This window comes from Labrus mixtus, chromosome 21, assembly GCF_963584025.1.
Source record: "Labrus mixtus chromosome 21, fLabMix1.1, whole genome shotgun sequence".
In the NCBI taxonomy this organism is placed as follows: domain Eukaryota; kingdom Metazoa; phylum Chordata; class Actinopteri; order Labriformes; family Labridae; genus Labrus; species Labrus mixtus.
The window spans coordinates 21,704,771-21,721,755 of NC_083632.1; the positions used below are offsets into that span (position 1 = coordinate 21,704,771).

The window sequence follows — 16,985 nt, forward strand, 5'->3', positions numbered from 1 at the left end:
ATGGGGGATCCGTAGCTGAGCTGAAATATTGCCGCAACATTTTCAAATGATCAATCATAGAAATCTAGAAAAGAAAGCAGAAACCATCTGATTTTTTTCCCCAGTGAAATGGGGAACAAGACAAAATTTGGGAAATTAGAGAAAACAGTGAGAACAGAACAGTGGAGGTTTGTTGGTGTTGTAATGTTAAGAGCACATGAAGATGATTTCCACACTAAGAATCCATGATTAATGTGAACTCACCATCTGTTACCACAGAATATGTTGCACAACAATGAGTCACATTAACTATACGGACATCCACAATCTCACACACACACACACACACACACACACACACACACACACAGATAGAAAGCTGGATCTGGACAGAGAGCTCATAGATCCTCATATGAACGATGAATGAGGTGAGAGAGAAGACCGCTGATCTCCTTACTCCCACTCTGAGTGACCTGAATATACACACACACACACACACAAACCTGGACATGCACACATATACAACTCACAAACTCTCTACATACACACATCCTGCTGCAGCTGACAGCTATACATTAACTTCAGTGACAGGCTGCGGCTATATCTAAATGGAGGGCTTTCTCTGGATTGAATCCCCCAAACACACACACACACACACACACACCGCCTCACACACATTTATATGCAAGCCCACCCACACTCACATACATCCTCTGTCCCTTTTCAATGTACCAGTTTTTCCAAGTATTTATTCGGTAACAATACTTTTTTAAAAACAAAATTACAATAAATGTCATAAAATTGAACATAGCAGATTTCTCTGCACTCTTTAGTTGTAGTATCTAGTGACCCCATCCACCAACCCACCCCAAAATAAAAACACAATAAAAAAACTGCCACACCTTCCTTTGACCCCTTGAGCCCCCCACCTCTCACACACACACATACACACACACACACACACACACACACACACACACACACACACACACACACACACACACACTAATCAGCTTGCGGCATGTTTGCTCTTAAGATGTGAAAGCCCGCTCTCATTAACCCAGAGGGCACCCCTAGCTTCCCATTGTGCACCTATCTCCCGCAGCATTCTGGGTAAAGTAGTTTAACAATGTCAGCCCGATAAGCCCAATGCAAACGTGCTGATAAGCTGTCAAAGAGTGCACTTAGTGTGTGTGTGTTTTGAAGGCGGTGGTTGATTGAGGAGCCAATGAGGAGGATGTAAAAGACCAACAGTGGGAATATGTGTGTAAAATGTTGGTGTGTGTGTGTGTGTGTGTGTGTGTCGCTGTTTCATATCTGTGCAATAACATGTTAAACTGCCCAACTAGCTAAACTCAGTACAAAAGAAAAGCAAACACACACACACATACACACTGTTGGACAAAGGGCCTTAATGTTAGCGTGTTTGTGATTTGAATCTATGGATAAGGACCATTAGCAGAGTTTTTCATGGAAGATGTGAGTCAACTTTTCCTGTATTGACAAGAAAAGCCAGGAGAGATAGGCTACGCACACTGGAGAGATAAGGAAACAGCAGCAAAGGAGAGACTGACATTAAATAGACAAAGCTAAGAGTAAAAAACTAAGTTTGCGGCCGACATGTAAGGGAACGCTGCGCTCGAGCCATCTTTGCGTACTTCCACGAGGCAACCGCGCTGTAATTTGAGGTCAAAAGGTAAACTCCTCCAACATCACTTTCATGTTGCAATAAGATGAGTCACAAAGGCTCCGGTTGCAGCGCGATAAAAAAAGGTGTGAATATTTCACAGGAGGCCTCAAATAAAAGGTTGTAAATGTCTGCACTTTGTCCCAGAAAGTGGCTACACACACCCTGCCCAGTTTAAACTTGTGTCCTTCCCAGCACTAATACACACACCTGTGATAACCTGTTGTAGGCTGAAGTGTCATTCAGGTGTGTAAAAAGGACAATGTTAGCTAGATTTTGTTCACACTCATCTACAAACTTTGGATTTGAAACCTTTGCGGGTGGAAAGCTGATATCCTCGCTTTGTTCTCTAAATGGTCCAGTTCCGTCTTTATCACTCTGAATATCTGACCCACCTCGCCGTCTTCCATGAAACATCGCTAGATACAGTTTCCCTTTTTCTCTGGCCATTCTATTGGCTTCATATACTGTTTCAAATTGCTTCCTCCTCTCTTGTGTTTTTTTTTCTCCTCCACGCTTTCTTCTCTTTTTTTCTTCCAACAGACAAATGATCGGCATTGATGAACACAAGGTGATAGTCAGAAAACTCAACACCCAGCAGGAAAGAAAAAAGAAATGTCTTTTTTTTTGTAAGAATCTTTTTTTAATGAAACACAAAAAGGCAATAAAATTAAGATAAATATTTGTTTCCTTTTGTACATGGGGAAATATTTAAGTCATATTTCCAAAAGAATGACTGAATTTACATAATATATTTTAGTAGGCTATCTCAACCGTACAAAGCAGTTTCCAGTGGGTCTTAAAAAGAAAAACACAATGATGTTGCTTCTTTCAAAAATGTGATGGCCAGAACTGAATCCAGTGTTTTCCTTAAAGAAAATACAGCTTTGAAATAAAAATAAAAATAATTAAAGACCCATTAAAGTGATATTTTTTAAAATTGAGTTTCACATTAGATTCCATTTAAAGCTTTTGCTTCGCAGTGTAACAGCAACATGGTAGTTGAAAGTCAGTCAATGTCTAAAAAAAAGAAAAATTGCATGAATGATCTTCCCCCTGTACATCCTATACAATGACGACAAACAGTCATCCCAGGCTTGCATAAACAGTAAGACAATGGTAAAAACAAGCGAACATAAAACACACAGAGACAGTTTTTTGGCAAAGCAGGAATAAAAGTGACAAGAAGCATAATTTGTGATTTGATCCTTATCTTGTTTTTTTTTTTTTGTCTCTCAACATTGTCCCATTGATTGGCCCTGATTGTCCTTCACAGTCACGTGATGCCATTCCGGTTGCCATAGAGACCTCAAGTGCATCAGCTGGGCGGTGTGCAGACAATGTTGCTGCAACATTTCTCGGAGGCTGTCATAGCAACGCTGGATGAACACGAGCAGACAACAAGAGGAGCTCTACCAAAAATACCTTGATGATTGCAGGGGTCCCGGATTCAGATTTGATTGAATGTCTTTTTTAATAAAATTGTTTTCTTCTGATGCAATGAAGCGTAAACTTACAGGTGCTTTGGTATTTTTGATGCCAGATAAATATCTACATTTCATATAGGAATACAGGCTAAAGTAGATAAAGAACTAGATTCTTTTAGGATCATAGAACAGCAGAAACTCAGTTTCTTTTTCCAGTATTTTGTTAAAAAAATGCTCCCAACAGGAAACGCACATTCGAAACCCCCACAGAGTAAAATAAAGAGAGAAAAAAAGGATTTGGACACATGTTTTAAAAAAGAGTGTTTTTTTTCTGATTTAGTTTAAAAAAACGTCCTTTTTACATATCTACACTTTGCCTTACGCAGACTTTACAACCTTTAAGTCTTAAATCAGTTTGACCCTAAATCCAAACCTGTGATCCTGTTCAGTGCAGTAAGTGAGAAAAAATCCGACCCACTTCCTCCCTCTGCCAGACCCTCCCGACCCCACCCACACCCACTCTAAAAAATCTAAATAAAATAATCTGTTCTGCAAAAAAATCAACAAAAAACAAATATATATGTATACTATTTACAAAATGTTATATTACACAAAACGCTGTACACACAACGCACATGTTTCCATTCAGACCAACATGCTCGCAGCGCTCAAACTAACACTCCATGTACATGTGTCTCCGCACCTCAGGAGGAGGATACGAAAGCGAGAGGTATTGACGTGTATGGCTTTACAGGCGAAGAAGTCGTTTCTGTATTTTGCACGTTAAGCACTGCACAGATTAATACTCAGATCGATGGTGCGTCAGGACGTCATCTGCTTGATGAGCACAGATGTACCTGTGCATTAACATGCATACAGTTCAAACACACACACACACACTAAAGCACTATTTACTTATAAGTATAGAGCTCATTAAATGCTGAAGAGGGTAGTAGCAGCCACTCTGCACACACACACACACACACACACACACACACACACACACACACACACACACACACACACACACACACACACACACACACACACACACACACACACACACACACACACACACATTTACAAACACAGTTTGAACTACAGTGTTTTTTGGTCCTGTTGGGGATCTCCCAATCACGTTTTCTTCGTCAAACTACCAGTATAAGACCATTTCAACCATCCAAACCAGTGTGGTTTACTTTAACTCTCTCCTTCACAGTCTCACTCGCTCTCTGATACAGTCTTTGTTTCAGACAGTCAAGTCTGCCACCCTGCCTCCATAGCATATCCAAGCGACTGTACTCCAAAGTGCTACTGTCCTTGGGTTCCTGTTCCTGCAGTAATCTTGTCTCGGTGACTAGATACTCCGTTTTTTTTCAGCCACAGGGAGGGCTGTGGACTCTAGTTGCGACAGGGAGCCTCCATCCATATCTGATAAACAGTCTTAACATGGGTCAGACTTTTCTCCAGAACAAACCAGACTCCTCTTAAGTGCCAGTACTGTCAGGCTCTCTCCAGGGGCTAGCCCCTTCTCTGATACGGGACGGATCAATACGCAGAGCTCAAACTCTTTGTCTTGGTTTCCTTCTTGTCCCCCTGTCCTGTTTTCTGATGGACCGTGAGTCGACTTCAGACTTCAGGTAAATATTTGTGGATTTCTCTCTCTCTCCGGCTGGCGGTGCTAGGACACGATTGCCATGCCGTCTGCACTGATCAGCTGGCCTGTCGTTGGCTCGTAGGTACCAGCCAGGTAGAAGAGGTCGTTGGCCGCGTTGCCAGGCTGACGTTCATGCATCAGGTGGTCGTACTCAGCCCTGCTGACCACCTGGCAGCGGTGGGAGATGGTCTGGACGTCGTTCTCATCCTCGTGGCTCGACTGATAGAGGGCGTTCTAGAAGAGAGACAGAGGCAAATCGGTTAACAATTGAAAGAGATTCAGTAACTGATTATCATGTGTTAACGGTAAAACGAGAAAAAAGGGTAAGAATAGAATAGAATAGAATAGAATAGAATAGAATTACTTTATTGATCCTAAACTGGGAAATTGTGGCGTTAGAGCAGCAGGTTGTCCAAACACACAATATGAGTAAAAAACACAATAAAATATTAAATACAAAGTAAATAAGCACTAAAAATATCAAAACTAAGAATGAGAATATATACAACCAGGATTTAACTTAAATATGAAAAGATTAAATACAACATACTTTGCTGGAGGTAGATGTAAGTAGTAAGATTTAGATTTTTCTGTCAGTATCTTTGGTGCCATTTGACTCCCACACACATACTTCCTTTTAATGCATGTGTTTTTTTTCTCATTATAAGGTTTTTTATTTCCAGCCAGCATTGATCTAATATATGTGCACAGCTATGTTTGATGGATGTTGCTACTCATTCTATGTGCATAGCTCTTTTTGTATTAACTCCAAACAAGCCATTTTTGCTGTAGCCAAATTTGCAAATTTGCACGACTTCCTGTGGAGCAGTATTCAGAAGAGCAAATGGTTCGGTTACATGAACTAAGTGGAGATTTAAGCATTCATATGAGATGGGATTGGGGAATAAAGAGGAAGCAAAGTGGTGATAAATTTAAATGAAAATGTCACGGACTGTTTGGCCAATTCTCAATTTCAGAAAATTATTCTCGCTCTGGTCTTTTACCTTGCCGTCGCGGTGTCGTTTCCCGAGGCGAGTCTCCTCTGGGTGGTAGAACCACTTGACCCTGACCACCATGCTGGAGCTCCACGACTCCCAAAGGCTCTCAACTCTGCCCACATAGGGCAGCTGGGGCCGGCCGGGTGACAGGAACACAGCACAGTCCCCGACACGCACCGTCTCCTTGCCCCGCACGATGGCCTTGTAGAAAAGCTTGCGGGCTTTACCCTTTAGACCTCTCCTCTGTCGGGTAGAGAGAATAAAAACATGAACTCTCATTTATTCAAGGAGGAGGATTTATTTCACCACCAGCCCTATTTAGAAAAATAATGAAGATATATTTTGTTCTGCTTAAACCAAAAGAACGTCAAGATTAAATATGTCCTCCAAGACAAAGAACGGCTTCTTAACAAAAGATGAATGTTCAGATTTGTTTCTTTATCCTTATGCTAAACACATATCATTCACTCTAAATCTGACATAAATATCATATCTGATACAGTAACAATGTCTTAGGTTACAATCTATATAACTACATATTTTCATTTGTTTGGGCTTGTATACACCAAAGAGTTAGCTTCTTTGTAAGTGAAATCTCAGCTGATATTACAGTCGTGTTTACAACACACAAGTTTTGCAAAATGTAGGCTGAGATTGGCTGAGAAGAAGCTTAATGACTTGATAATAAATGGTAACTAAATCAGTGACTGACCACACCAAGTAAGCCTGATTGTGTTGAAAAATGTGAACACAGTCTGAGGCAGGCCAAAAGTGAAAAGAGGGATTATGTCGTATCATTGCACTGACGTTATGTAATCCAGCTATGACACAACAGAAGCTGTAACAACAACCTGTTGCTCAGTTAAGCGCAGTAGTGAGCTTAATTAGGATACTGATGCTGACGACAACAACACCTAGAGTCTAGGTGTATTGTCTAGGTCCTAGACAATAAAGTGGGAATATGAAAAAAAAACACAATCTGATGTAGTCAGGATTTTTAATACAATGGTTTTCAGTTTTGAGTATGACAACTCCAGTTGATTCCCAAGTTCTGCAGTACAGCAGCGGAGGGCTAAGAGCTTTATTTAGTGCATTTCTTGAACATTCAAGATTCAAGATTTGTATTTGTCACATGCTCATACAGATGTGCAGTGAAATGTAAAGACTGTTCCGCAAGGCCATGCAATAAACACTCTAATTACTAATACACATAAATATACAGTAATATAGAAATATAATGTAAAATTAAAAAAAGAAATATTTGAATATATATTATTTATTATTATAATATTTGAATATCATTTGAAATACAGCCTGAAGTATCCTACCTGTGTCGGGTTGCCTGACCATCTCCAGAGCTGTCTTCCAGGCACATGTGGAGCCATGTTGGGCAGCGGCTCAGGTGAAGTCATCCGCTGCCTCTTAGCTGACGCTGAGTCTTTAGAGGCAGGTTTTAGCTGCTGGCTCACAGGACTGCTCTGTCTCTGATGATGGCTGTTAGGAACTCCTTCTTTCCTCTTCAGTTGGGTCTTAGCTGTGCTGCTGTTTGCCAACATACGACCCTTTGACTTGAACTCCTTCCTCTCTTCTCCTCTGTCAGATCTCACTTTTGACGCTGAGACGGCCACGCTGGCTTTGGCCACAAAGCCTTGAGTCGGGGCGGTGGCAGAGGGAGAAGAGTTGGAGGTGGTGGGATCGGGGCTCAGGTGGTCCGAGGAGGTCATGCTTTGCCTGTGCTTGTGTTTGTCCTGCTGGAGCAGAGCGCGGCGCAGCAGCACGGATGAGGACTCTTCATCAGAGGAGTACGAGGAATCGTTGTCTGAAGAGCAAAGGGAAGAGGAGGAGATGGAGCCGGAGGAGGAAGAGGAGGAGGACGACGACGAGAAGCAGACGGAGAGACGAGAGAGAAAGCGACCACCCCGATGGGACGCGGCTGCAGCACTTCCTCTGCGTGCTTCAGCGCCTCGGCCGTCGTCCTCGTCGTCCTCATCGAGCTCAGAGTACGAGCTGGGGCAGTCACTGGGGTAGTCCAAACTGTAATCCCCACTGACACCTGCTGAAAGAGGATCTTTCCTCAGAACAGGCTCAGAGTGGGCCGTCGTGTTTTCTCTTTCCCCTCCACCTTTCTTCCCCTCCTTTACCAGCTGGCCGGGTTGGATGTATCTCAGCGGTGCGTCTGTGGAGTTCAAACACTTGCTTCCTCTTACTCCACTCCCACCAAGTCGAAGCAGAGCCTTCCCATTTTTGGTTTTAGGAGAGGTCACTCCTTCATGGTCAAGCTTAACCAGGAGCTGCTTCCTGTCCCGTTCACTCACTGGTTTCCTGCTTCCAGCCGCCGTCGAGACAGCCGAGGGGCAAGCGGAGGACGAGGAGTCCCGGAGCCCCGCCGAGTTGGCTGGGTGTCCCGCTCCAGAGCTTCCAAATGTAGAGTAGCCGTTGGCGATGCTGCTGAAAGAGTCACCTTCAAAAGGGGAGCCGAATATGCCTTTGATGGGCACTGGAGGTGCAAAGTGGTGGTAGGCAGGGCGATGGAAGAATCCCAAGTCCCGCTCTCGCATCCTCTTCTGGGTTTTCCGGGACGTGCCGTTGAAGAGGAAGAAATCGACCGGAGGCCTCTTCCTGGGCACCGACCAACTCAACAAGGAAGTGTTGCCTTTGCTTACAGCATCTGATACTGACGTCGGTGTGCTGACGGTCTTAGGCGACGAGTGGATTTTCTTCGGTCGGCCAACTGTAAAAGGGAAGCAGAAACAAAGAGGTGTTATATTCAATATCAACTGACAAGTCGGAGAGGGGGCAGACTGAGATTAATTGTGGAAACCAAGAGCTGCATGGAAACATGATACTTTTATCTTCTTGATCTTCACCTAGCCGGGTAAGTTTCAACATATTCATTACTCAAACTACAACACCAAACCTGGTCAACCTGTCTCTGCCTCCTGCTTTATTGTCACTCTGAGGTTTTCATGACTAACATGTATGTTGCTGAACACAAAGCACACTGATGACACAACATAAAGTCATGATTAATGTGGTCATAGAGCGGCTAAATGCAAGGCAGCAAACAGGTTATTTTAAATTTACGAGTTTCACTGTGTATTTACTTGCTCTGTTCTGACTCAGGGGCATCTGTTTATTGGTTGACAGTTGGATCTGTAAATGAGCTTTTGTTAGGGAGATTTTTACTATGGCCTTAAGGGCTGTGTGAGAGTCATGTTACAAGTCAGATAATAAAAAACTTTCCAGACAACATCATCTGGGTGATCTTCTGTGGATTCCTCGGGTTGTCTTTTTAAAGAAACAGACACTTTTTCTTAATATAAATCAACGATAGTATAAAAGTTTATTAAACTGATGCATTGGGACAGTGTCTGCAACCTGTGCCTTGCAACTTTGTCACAATGGAAAGTCAAGTGACTTTAAAGAACAGGTGTATTTGGGTAAAAGGGGTTAACTTGTGGAATACTTATGCCATGGAATTAAGAATGTGTAGTTCACTTTCCAGATTTAAATTGTTGCTTAAAAAATGATGTTTAACAAATATAAAAGGTCGGTTTGATTATTTTTTGTGAGTGTGACTTCTGTTTTGTTTTTTGTTTGTTTCATTTGTTTTGTTTTGAAATGAATTCTTGGAACAAATTTTGTTCTGATACGTTTTGTTTTTGTAACCAAACTAGTAGTGTCTTAAATAATAAGATTTGTAACAAGGGTAGGTGTAATAAGATAAAGCTTCAGCCTACACCTTTTCACTCAAAATGTTTTTGTTTTTTCTTGTGACCGAAATAAATGATTACTACTACAAGTGGGATCATTTTAAAGGACCACAGTCATCCTCCAAATCAATACTTTCAGTTTCTGCTGCCACCAGGAAAAATGTAGTTTCCTGTTTGAAGGAAGATATCAATAACATATGGTTTCTCTCAGTTACCATGAGAATTTGGTAATAGCAAGGATACTTAAAAATCAGCATGCTACCTCAAGCTACAAGTAGCACCTCACCCCTTCAATAGTCCCCATTGGGAACCTGACCCCCTTCTATAGTGAAGCTCTATTTTATCAGTTTGTTATTATATGTTGGGTTTTAAACATGTTTAAGGGTGAAAATGTACCACCTCATGTAAATGTGTGTGTGTGTGAACCTTGTGTTGTTAATGGCATGTATTTGCATATCTGTCATGAGTCAAAACTATTTAAAGATTCTCATAACAGGCAGAACCTTTACAAACTGTTTTGTTGGAGAAATGAAAGATGATCAACTGTGAGTTAAAGGATTTTATAGTCCTGAGCAGACCACTGCATTTGTCCCCGTCTGCCTCACCTGGTCTTTTCTCTTGTGGCCTTCCTGCTGGATCCCCATTGGCAGGCTTCTCTGTGGGTGCGTCTTTCTTCTCCTGGGTAGAGCTTCGACGACCGCGGCGACCAGGTGAGATAAGAAGGGCGGGAGAGGGTTCAGCACCTGACAGAGACAAAACATCAAATATTGGGATTTCTTTCATTCATTCTTTCATCCGACAGTCGTCTTATCTCTCTTTCCTGCCTGCTTTTGAGAGCCGCACTCACAGTGTATTTGGTACCCTGGAGGGAGAAGTCTGATATTTGCAAGGGAAATACGTCCTCTGTCTCCATCATCAAACTCCACCATCACACTGCCCTCCTTCTCCTCCTCACCTGAGCCTCCTGTAGCCAAACAAAAAAGATGGAGCACATGAGTTGCTGGGAACCAACCAATGTATGTTTACAGAGGGAGGTTTTTTTAGTGTGTCTTGTTCACCTCGATGGACGTATCCCGGGTACAAACAACGCGAGCGCTCGCTCCAGTAGGCACACACTCGTGTCCCTTCAGTCAGGATTGCCTCGGTCTGGGGCCGCACATCCAATACCTGCAAAAGTCACAAAACTCTCTGTATAAGTCTTCATGTGGAGTTTCAGTAAACTAAGCAAAACTACCCACAATACTGCAACATGTAAGAGTTTGTCATGGAGCCTCCAGACTGAAACTCACAGCCTCCTGTAGTAGCTGCTCCAACGAATAGATCCGAGGGCGATTCCCACGTTCCCCTTCGATGACAACACTGAAACTAAAAAAAAAAAAAAAAAAAAAAAAAAAAAGGATAAAAATGAAATGTATAATTATTTTTTATTTACTTTTACTTTATTTAAATTAAAGGTCATTCATTGAAAATGTGGTTTCATGCTATGCTGATCTCACTGGCGTCTATGTTGTCTGCCACGACATTGTGTCTTGGCCTTGTTATTGTCTAGACATTATGTTTGTCATGATTCTAAGAGCTGCCGGGCATTTGAACAAATGCTTTTCAACTCTTCCTCCTCAAAATAAAAAAAATGCTTCATGTTTTAAGATCTGTGCAGCCTATGCATGATCAATATGTACGATTACAAACGTTATAATAGTGCATGAATATGTAACATCTGAGTTGGAGTTAAGTTTGATGATTAAAGGCTTAACAGTGAAGTGAAAAGACAAAAGAGAGGAAAAGTTAAGCAGAGCCTGAGGTTGGTGTGGTGATTGACAAGACAACAATGAAACATAAATAATATAAACAAAACTCTACTTTTTTTAGAAACTAACTGTGGGGTTTCCCCCCCTGAAAATTGTTGAACCTGTGGTTGATTTTTATATTTTTTAGTCATCGTCATAACCATCGTATTTGATTCCTTAAAATAAAACTATATATAAACTATATACAAATAAATATGGGGCATTAAGTAGTGTGAGTGTCAAGTGTGGTGTTCAGGAATGGAAGGATGGAAACTTTTTTTAAAGATTTGTAAAAACTGTAGTTTTGTTTAACTAGATGCAAAATTCTCTGAATAGAGTATTTTTTCTCTCTTTCAATCAATGCTTTCCTTTCTTTTTTTCAGATTAAACTGGAAGGCAGCAGGTGAGTAGAGCCTTACATGTCTGGGAGATCGAGAGTCTGGACACAGGCAGCGTACAGCAGCTCATCCTCCTTAGAGATCAGGATCTTCAGTCCATCCACTAACATCTCTTTACTCAGGACACAGTTTGGTAGGGCTGCGGGGGGGGGGGGGGAGATAAATGAAGGGATATACATAATTTGTGCATGTGTAGTATTATTGCAATGTGAAATGAAAGAAGGGACAAGGAGGCAGAGAAAGAGGTGTGTGAAATGGATCCAACATGCTTAAAAATGACAAATGATGCGTCTCTTTTACCCACCTGGTATTCTGCAGGGCATGTTGGGAGGGAGATGCATCAACATTTTCTCCTGTGCCTCCTCCTCCTCCTCCTCTTCCTCTTCCTCCTCCTCCTCGCCCTCTGAGAAGCTGCTCTCCTCGTCCAAACGAAAGCCATCGTCTGCCGCAAAGCTCTGCAGGAGACGGCTCACTGCCTGGCCCTTTGCCTGCACAGGAGAGAGGATGTGACATCAGTGGGCACCGAGCAGGATATGGTATCACGTCAACATGAGTTCAGATTCATCGACAGTAAACACAGGATCTGCAGCTGACTGAATCAAGTCTGGTGTGGTGAATCCATCAATGTGAAAAACAGAGGACAGAGGACTCTTGTAATGTCTAACTTCAATGAGGCCTGAAGACTTCAGCTCTGCAAGGGGTAAAACTTCCTTGTGTTGCCCAAGGACACTTTAGTGATGTGGATGCCTGCTAAAATAAAAGCTTCAAGTTGAACCCTAATTTACAGTCTCACACACACACACACACACACACACACACACACACACACACACACACACACACACACACACACACACACACTAGAAAATCTCCATCTCCAGACCGGTTTAGGCTAGTCTAACCAAAGATGACTGCTGATGGAAAGCCAGCTCGCCCAACAGGTTTCTGCTTGTATTTCCAATGGGAAATGGTTTGAGTGTGTGTGTGTGTGTGTGTGTGTGTGTGTGTGTGTTTTCTATTGAAGTTTCCACATCAGGAGACCATATATTTTAGTGACAGAAGTTTCGTCACCAGAGGGCATGGGTGATAATTTCACTTTAGTGCTTGGTGGGTGTGTGTGTGTGTGTGTGTGTGTGTGTGTGTGTGTGTGTGTGTGTGTGTGTGTGTGTGTGTCTGTGTGTGTGTGTGTGTGTGTGTGCGTATGTGTGTGTGTGTGCGCAGGCATAAATGGGTGTGTGTAGGATTATGGCCAATGATAATCTTTCTACTTCTCTGTTAGGTTTGGAGTTATGTGTTTTTGGACATTCCCTCACAATGACTCAAAGACAGAGACAACCTCGGGGGCACTTCTCTTTTGAAATGTGTTTGTCCTGCCAACGTCTGCCTGCACGAATACAACGATCTGTAGGATCTTCAAAGATCTTCAAACTTCCTTGCAGGGCGTGTCACACTTCTACAAAGAATGAGGGAAATTGAAGGCGAGGGCTACTACAAATACAGTTCTCCTTCCTTCTGTTTTACTTTATTTGCATGCAGCAGAAGGCGAAATGGGAGTGACCTTATCTGAGTCACCTTTTCCAATCAGCTGCTGCCTAAACTTAACCCCTGTCCTCCTAACCACCACAAAGCAGCATACCTGTATCCTCTTCTGCTCATTAACTCATTTCAAGAGTCATGTAATGACATTCCTTTCAACTTGTGACAGCAGTAATTTATGGTGATGCTTGCACCTCTGTGTGATTGTTCAGAGGGAACGGAATTGCAGCAAAGCAAACTTTGAGATTATGTCCGACCTAAATGGAAGGTGTGCCTTGAAGTTAGACATCTTCCTGCACATGATTAGCTCCAAATATTACCTTTTTTTTTCTCCAAGTCTAAATAAAAAAAACATGTTGTGGTGAATGGCCTAGCAGTATAATTAAAATGGAGTAGTGGAACAACTGCTTAAGAAATGAACAGATGTTATCTCCACTACTTTGAAAAGTTTAAAAGTTTAAAAATGTTTAAGAAGATATCAAAGGTGGACAGCGCAGGGTATTACTCCCTGATCGTTTACACAGAAGTGCACCGATGACGCAGCCAGAGAGGGGAAATGCAAGGAGCAAATGCCTGTTTTGAGGGTGTAACATAACGGTGTGAGAGGACAACCATAACTCACCGCTGCCAGCAGAGAGTGATTTACGTTGTTGAGAAGTTGTCCGTTGCACAAGAAAAGGTATCGCTGTGTCACTGTAAGGTTACAAGATAGCACCCAACCCACTAAAATGTCTCACCTTTCCCAGAATGCCCTGTCCCGCTGAGGTCTTCCTCACGGCCTCCTTGCTGGCTCTGGCTCGGTCTGGCTCGAAGCTGCAGCCCACTGAAGGCGCTCCCCAGCTGGGCAGGTGATACAGACGTCCCCTCTCTGAGTTGGAGAAGCTCGGTCTTTTGGGCGGTTTTCTCTGATCTGTACTGGGCTTGCCCCCCAAACCTAAAGGAGAAGGGGAAATCATTAAAGACCAGCAGTTGATGCAAGATTGTTTTGTATTAAGTAGTTAGAAATATACATTTTTGTCTTTTCCTGGTCTTAAGCACCACATAAAGTAAATTGACACACTTCTCTGAGCATTCCAGAAGCATATAGGGCACCACAGGAATGAGTCCTAAAACCAGGAAGTAAGTTAGCATTGTAGCGCCATGGGGTCTAACGTCTAAAAGTCAACGGGGATTTTGAACGGGTTTGTGGTTAGACGCCTGAAATAAGGTCTGTGGTTAACACAAGCTAAAGAGATGTTGGTGTTTTGTTAGACCACATAAACTACGTTAGGTAATACCCACACTTGTGAATTTTGAAGTTTTTAGGCGTCTTTAAAAAGGCGGTTGCTAACAAGTGGCTAAATGAGACTACAGTGTTTGTCAGGGACATTAAACGTCATCACGCCGGACACAGAGGACGGGAACTCTCTCACTAGTCGGAGATGTCTCCTGTAGGTTTAATCTTTAGGTTAAGGTGAATATTATGTTAGTAAACTATTTATTAAACTACGTGGATTAGTTTATCAGAGATCGTCTGAAGCATAACGCTAGTGACGTCACAATCATCCGACCGTGGTGTAGTTAGCTTTAGCATAACGTTAGCTTTTTACTTCTGTCGGCCGCATTAACACTTCAAACATCATAAAAATGGTGTTCATCTGTGAAGATTATCCTGATGAACAAAACGCCTACACTTCAGAAACGTGTGTTTAACACAGAGATTATTTTCTGCAATGATCCAAAATCCAATGAAAACATCCCATAGGCCAATTCTCATTAGACCCCATGGAGATGCTACTTCCGGGTTGGCCTACAAAAATACGTCATATGGTTTGATCTCTATGGAGTTATGTATAAAGATCTCACCTGGAGACCCTGGTCTCTTGCTCCTGGCTTTCTGGTTTTCTTGGAACTTGGAGGCCTGCGATGAAAAAGGCCCAATCCCGGGAGGGTTTGCAGAAGCATCTTTAGAGGCTGAGCTAATCTGAATATCATCTGCTCCATCTTCACTGTAGTAGCTGCCGTCCACCTCCTCCTCCTCCTCCTCCTCCTCGTCTTCCTCCCCCTCCTCCTCCTCCTCTGTGTAATCATGACATCAATATGATCAGTCAGAGAGCTTCAGGTGAACTCAAAGTAAACACAGTTTGAGCCAAAGCCAGGGACTACCTTGATGAGATATATTGACGGCTCGCTCTCTTTGAACAGTTATGGTGCATGTGTGATCAGACTTTCCTCGATAACCACACAAAAACGCAGCGATTGTTCCTTAAAGGCAATCACAAGAAGCAGACATGGACACACACACACACGAGGTGTCATTGGCAGCTGTGTGTTGCTGAGTGGCGGGGGGTCGTGTCAGGTGTCGACACATCGCTGACACACTTGTCACTTACACGGCGTTCTCGTCAACACTTTGCCTCACACACACACACACACATACATATTCAAACATGACTCTTTGTGCCATCAAGGCCACAGGGTCAAGTTGATTCTAGCGTTTTCATGAAGTTTTTTACTTTTCTATAAAACCATCCCGTTGAGCCTCGGAGAAAGTGCATTTTTGTGGAGGTTGGAGAGGTGAAGAAAAGAGTGGAAGACCGCGGTGGGACATTCTGGATGGGACCAGAGTCGGCTCACGTTACCGCGTGGCGTTGAGGGACCCGGGTGGCTGTGTTGCATGCCTGTGGCAAGTCGTTAACGGTTTTAACAGTTTGATAAATGAGCTGGGAAGTGAGAAGAGCCCCCCCCCCCCCACCCCGACCACCTCTGAATGATGGCAGGCATCTCCCTCTCAGACACACAACGAGCACACACAAACAAAGAAACACACAAAGACATACTATCATAGTGTCTCCCTGATGTTCTTCGAGACGTTGGCTGGATGTTTTCACCAGTCCAAACATTTATAAACTTTTATTTTTTGTGTCACTCACCGTGCTCAGAGCTCACGCTGTCACTCTTCTCATGCCTCACTTCCAGCTTGTCAGAGGTCCGACCATCCTTCTGGTAAGCTCTGTTTAAGGTGATGCCCATCAGCATTTTGGGTTTTCGACCCCGTTTCCTCTTTACAGTGGGACCAGCTTCCCAGTCCTGCTGCAAGTCTGATGGGTCAACATCAAAGGAAGGGTAAGTTTCAGTTCACTGGTTAAAGGACAACTAATGTCTGTATTCAGCATATTCACATAGCACATGTAGGTGGAAGATGAAAATGCTATTACATTGTTGGAGCGTGCCTATGTTCCCACATTTCTAAGATTTATTTCAAAATTAGGCCTATTTGTTCCCACATTTCCTTTTTCATAAATTTGTATCAGTTAGGGTTAAGGTAACTTACCCTAACCATAACCCTACCCTGTGGGAACATAGGGCTGACCCCCAATCCAACCTAGCTTACTTTATCATTTGATAGTGTTACAAGATATGACAGTACACATGTACAATAACTACAAAATGTGTTCTAGATAAACAAGTTATATTAGCTAGGAAACAATAGAATATTAGTGTTAGCTAAACTCTAATGGTAGCTTTAAGATTGGCATGTTGTTTGACATGGAGATATGGCTCAATATCCACCTGGAACTTCACTCTTTGTCATGTTATTAACTGACCAACTGTCTGACAGGTGTTGAAATTTGAAACATTTTTCAGATTATTTTAGCTTAGCATAAGACAAAAAGCTAAAATTACCATTCAATAACCTACTTTTCTATTTGATAGAGCGATAAAATACAACAAGAATGGTGTACAATTGAGCTGAATATGTGTTTTTACATTTTTATTAAAGATATACAGTTAATGCTAGCTAGAAAAATGGTTGCATGCCA

At 42.5% G+C, this 16,985-nt stretch overlaps 1 protein-coding gene across 1 annotated transcript in view; it reads right to left on the reverse strand.

Annotated features, from left to right (window-relative positions):
* Positions 1-3,319: 3,319 nt before the first annotated feature.
* bahcc1b (BAH domain and coiled-coil containing 1b) overlaps positions 3,320-16,985 on the reverse strand; it is a 71,955-nt gene continuing 58,289 nt past the window's right edge. Inside the window, exons 17-28 of the mRNA XM_061028879.1 lie at positions 16,111-16,262; positions 15,028-15,211; positions 13,920-14,116; positions 11,951-12,134; positions 11,668-11,785; positions 10,751-10,826; positions 10,520-10,628; positions 10,309-10,425; positions 10,067-10,204; positions 7,077-8,479; positions 5,755-5,991; positions 3,320-4,984 (exon numbers count right to left, since the gene is read on the reverse strand). Of these exons, the coding sequence (XP_060884862.1) occupies positions 4,775-4,984; positions 5,755-5,991; positions 7,077-8,479; positions 10,067-10,204; positions 10,309-10,425; positions 10,520-10,628; positions 10,751-10,826; positions 11,668-11,785; positions 11,951-12,134; positions 13,920-14,116; positions 15,028-15,211; positions 16,111-16,262 (3,125 nt within the window). The 3' untranslated portion in view covers positions 3,320-4,774. The remainder of the gene's footprint in view (positions 4,985-5,754; positions 5,992-7,076; positions 8,480-10,066; positions 10,205-10,308; positions 10,426-10,519; positions 10,629-10,750; positions 10,827-11,667; positions 11,786-11,950; positions 12,135-13,919; positions 14,117-15,027; positions 15,212-16,110; positions 16,263-16,985) is intronic.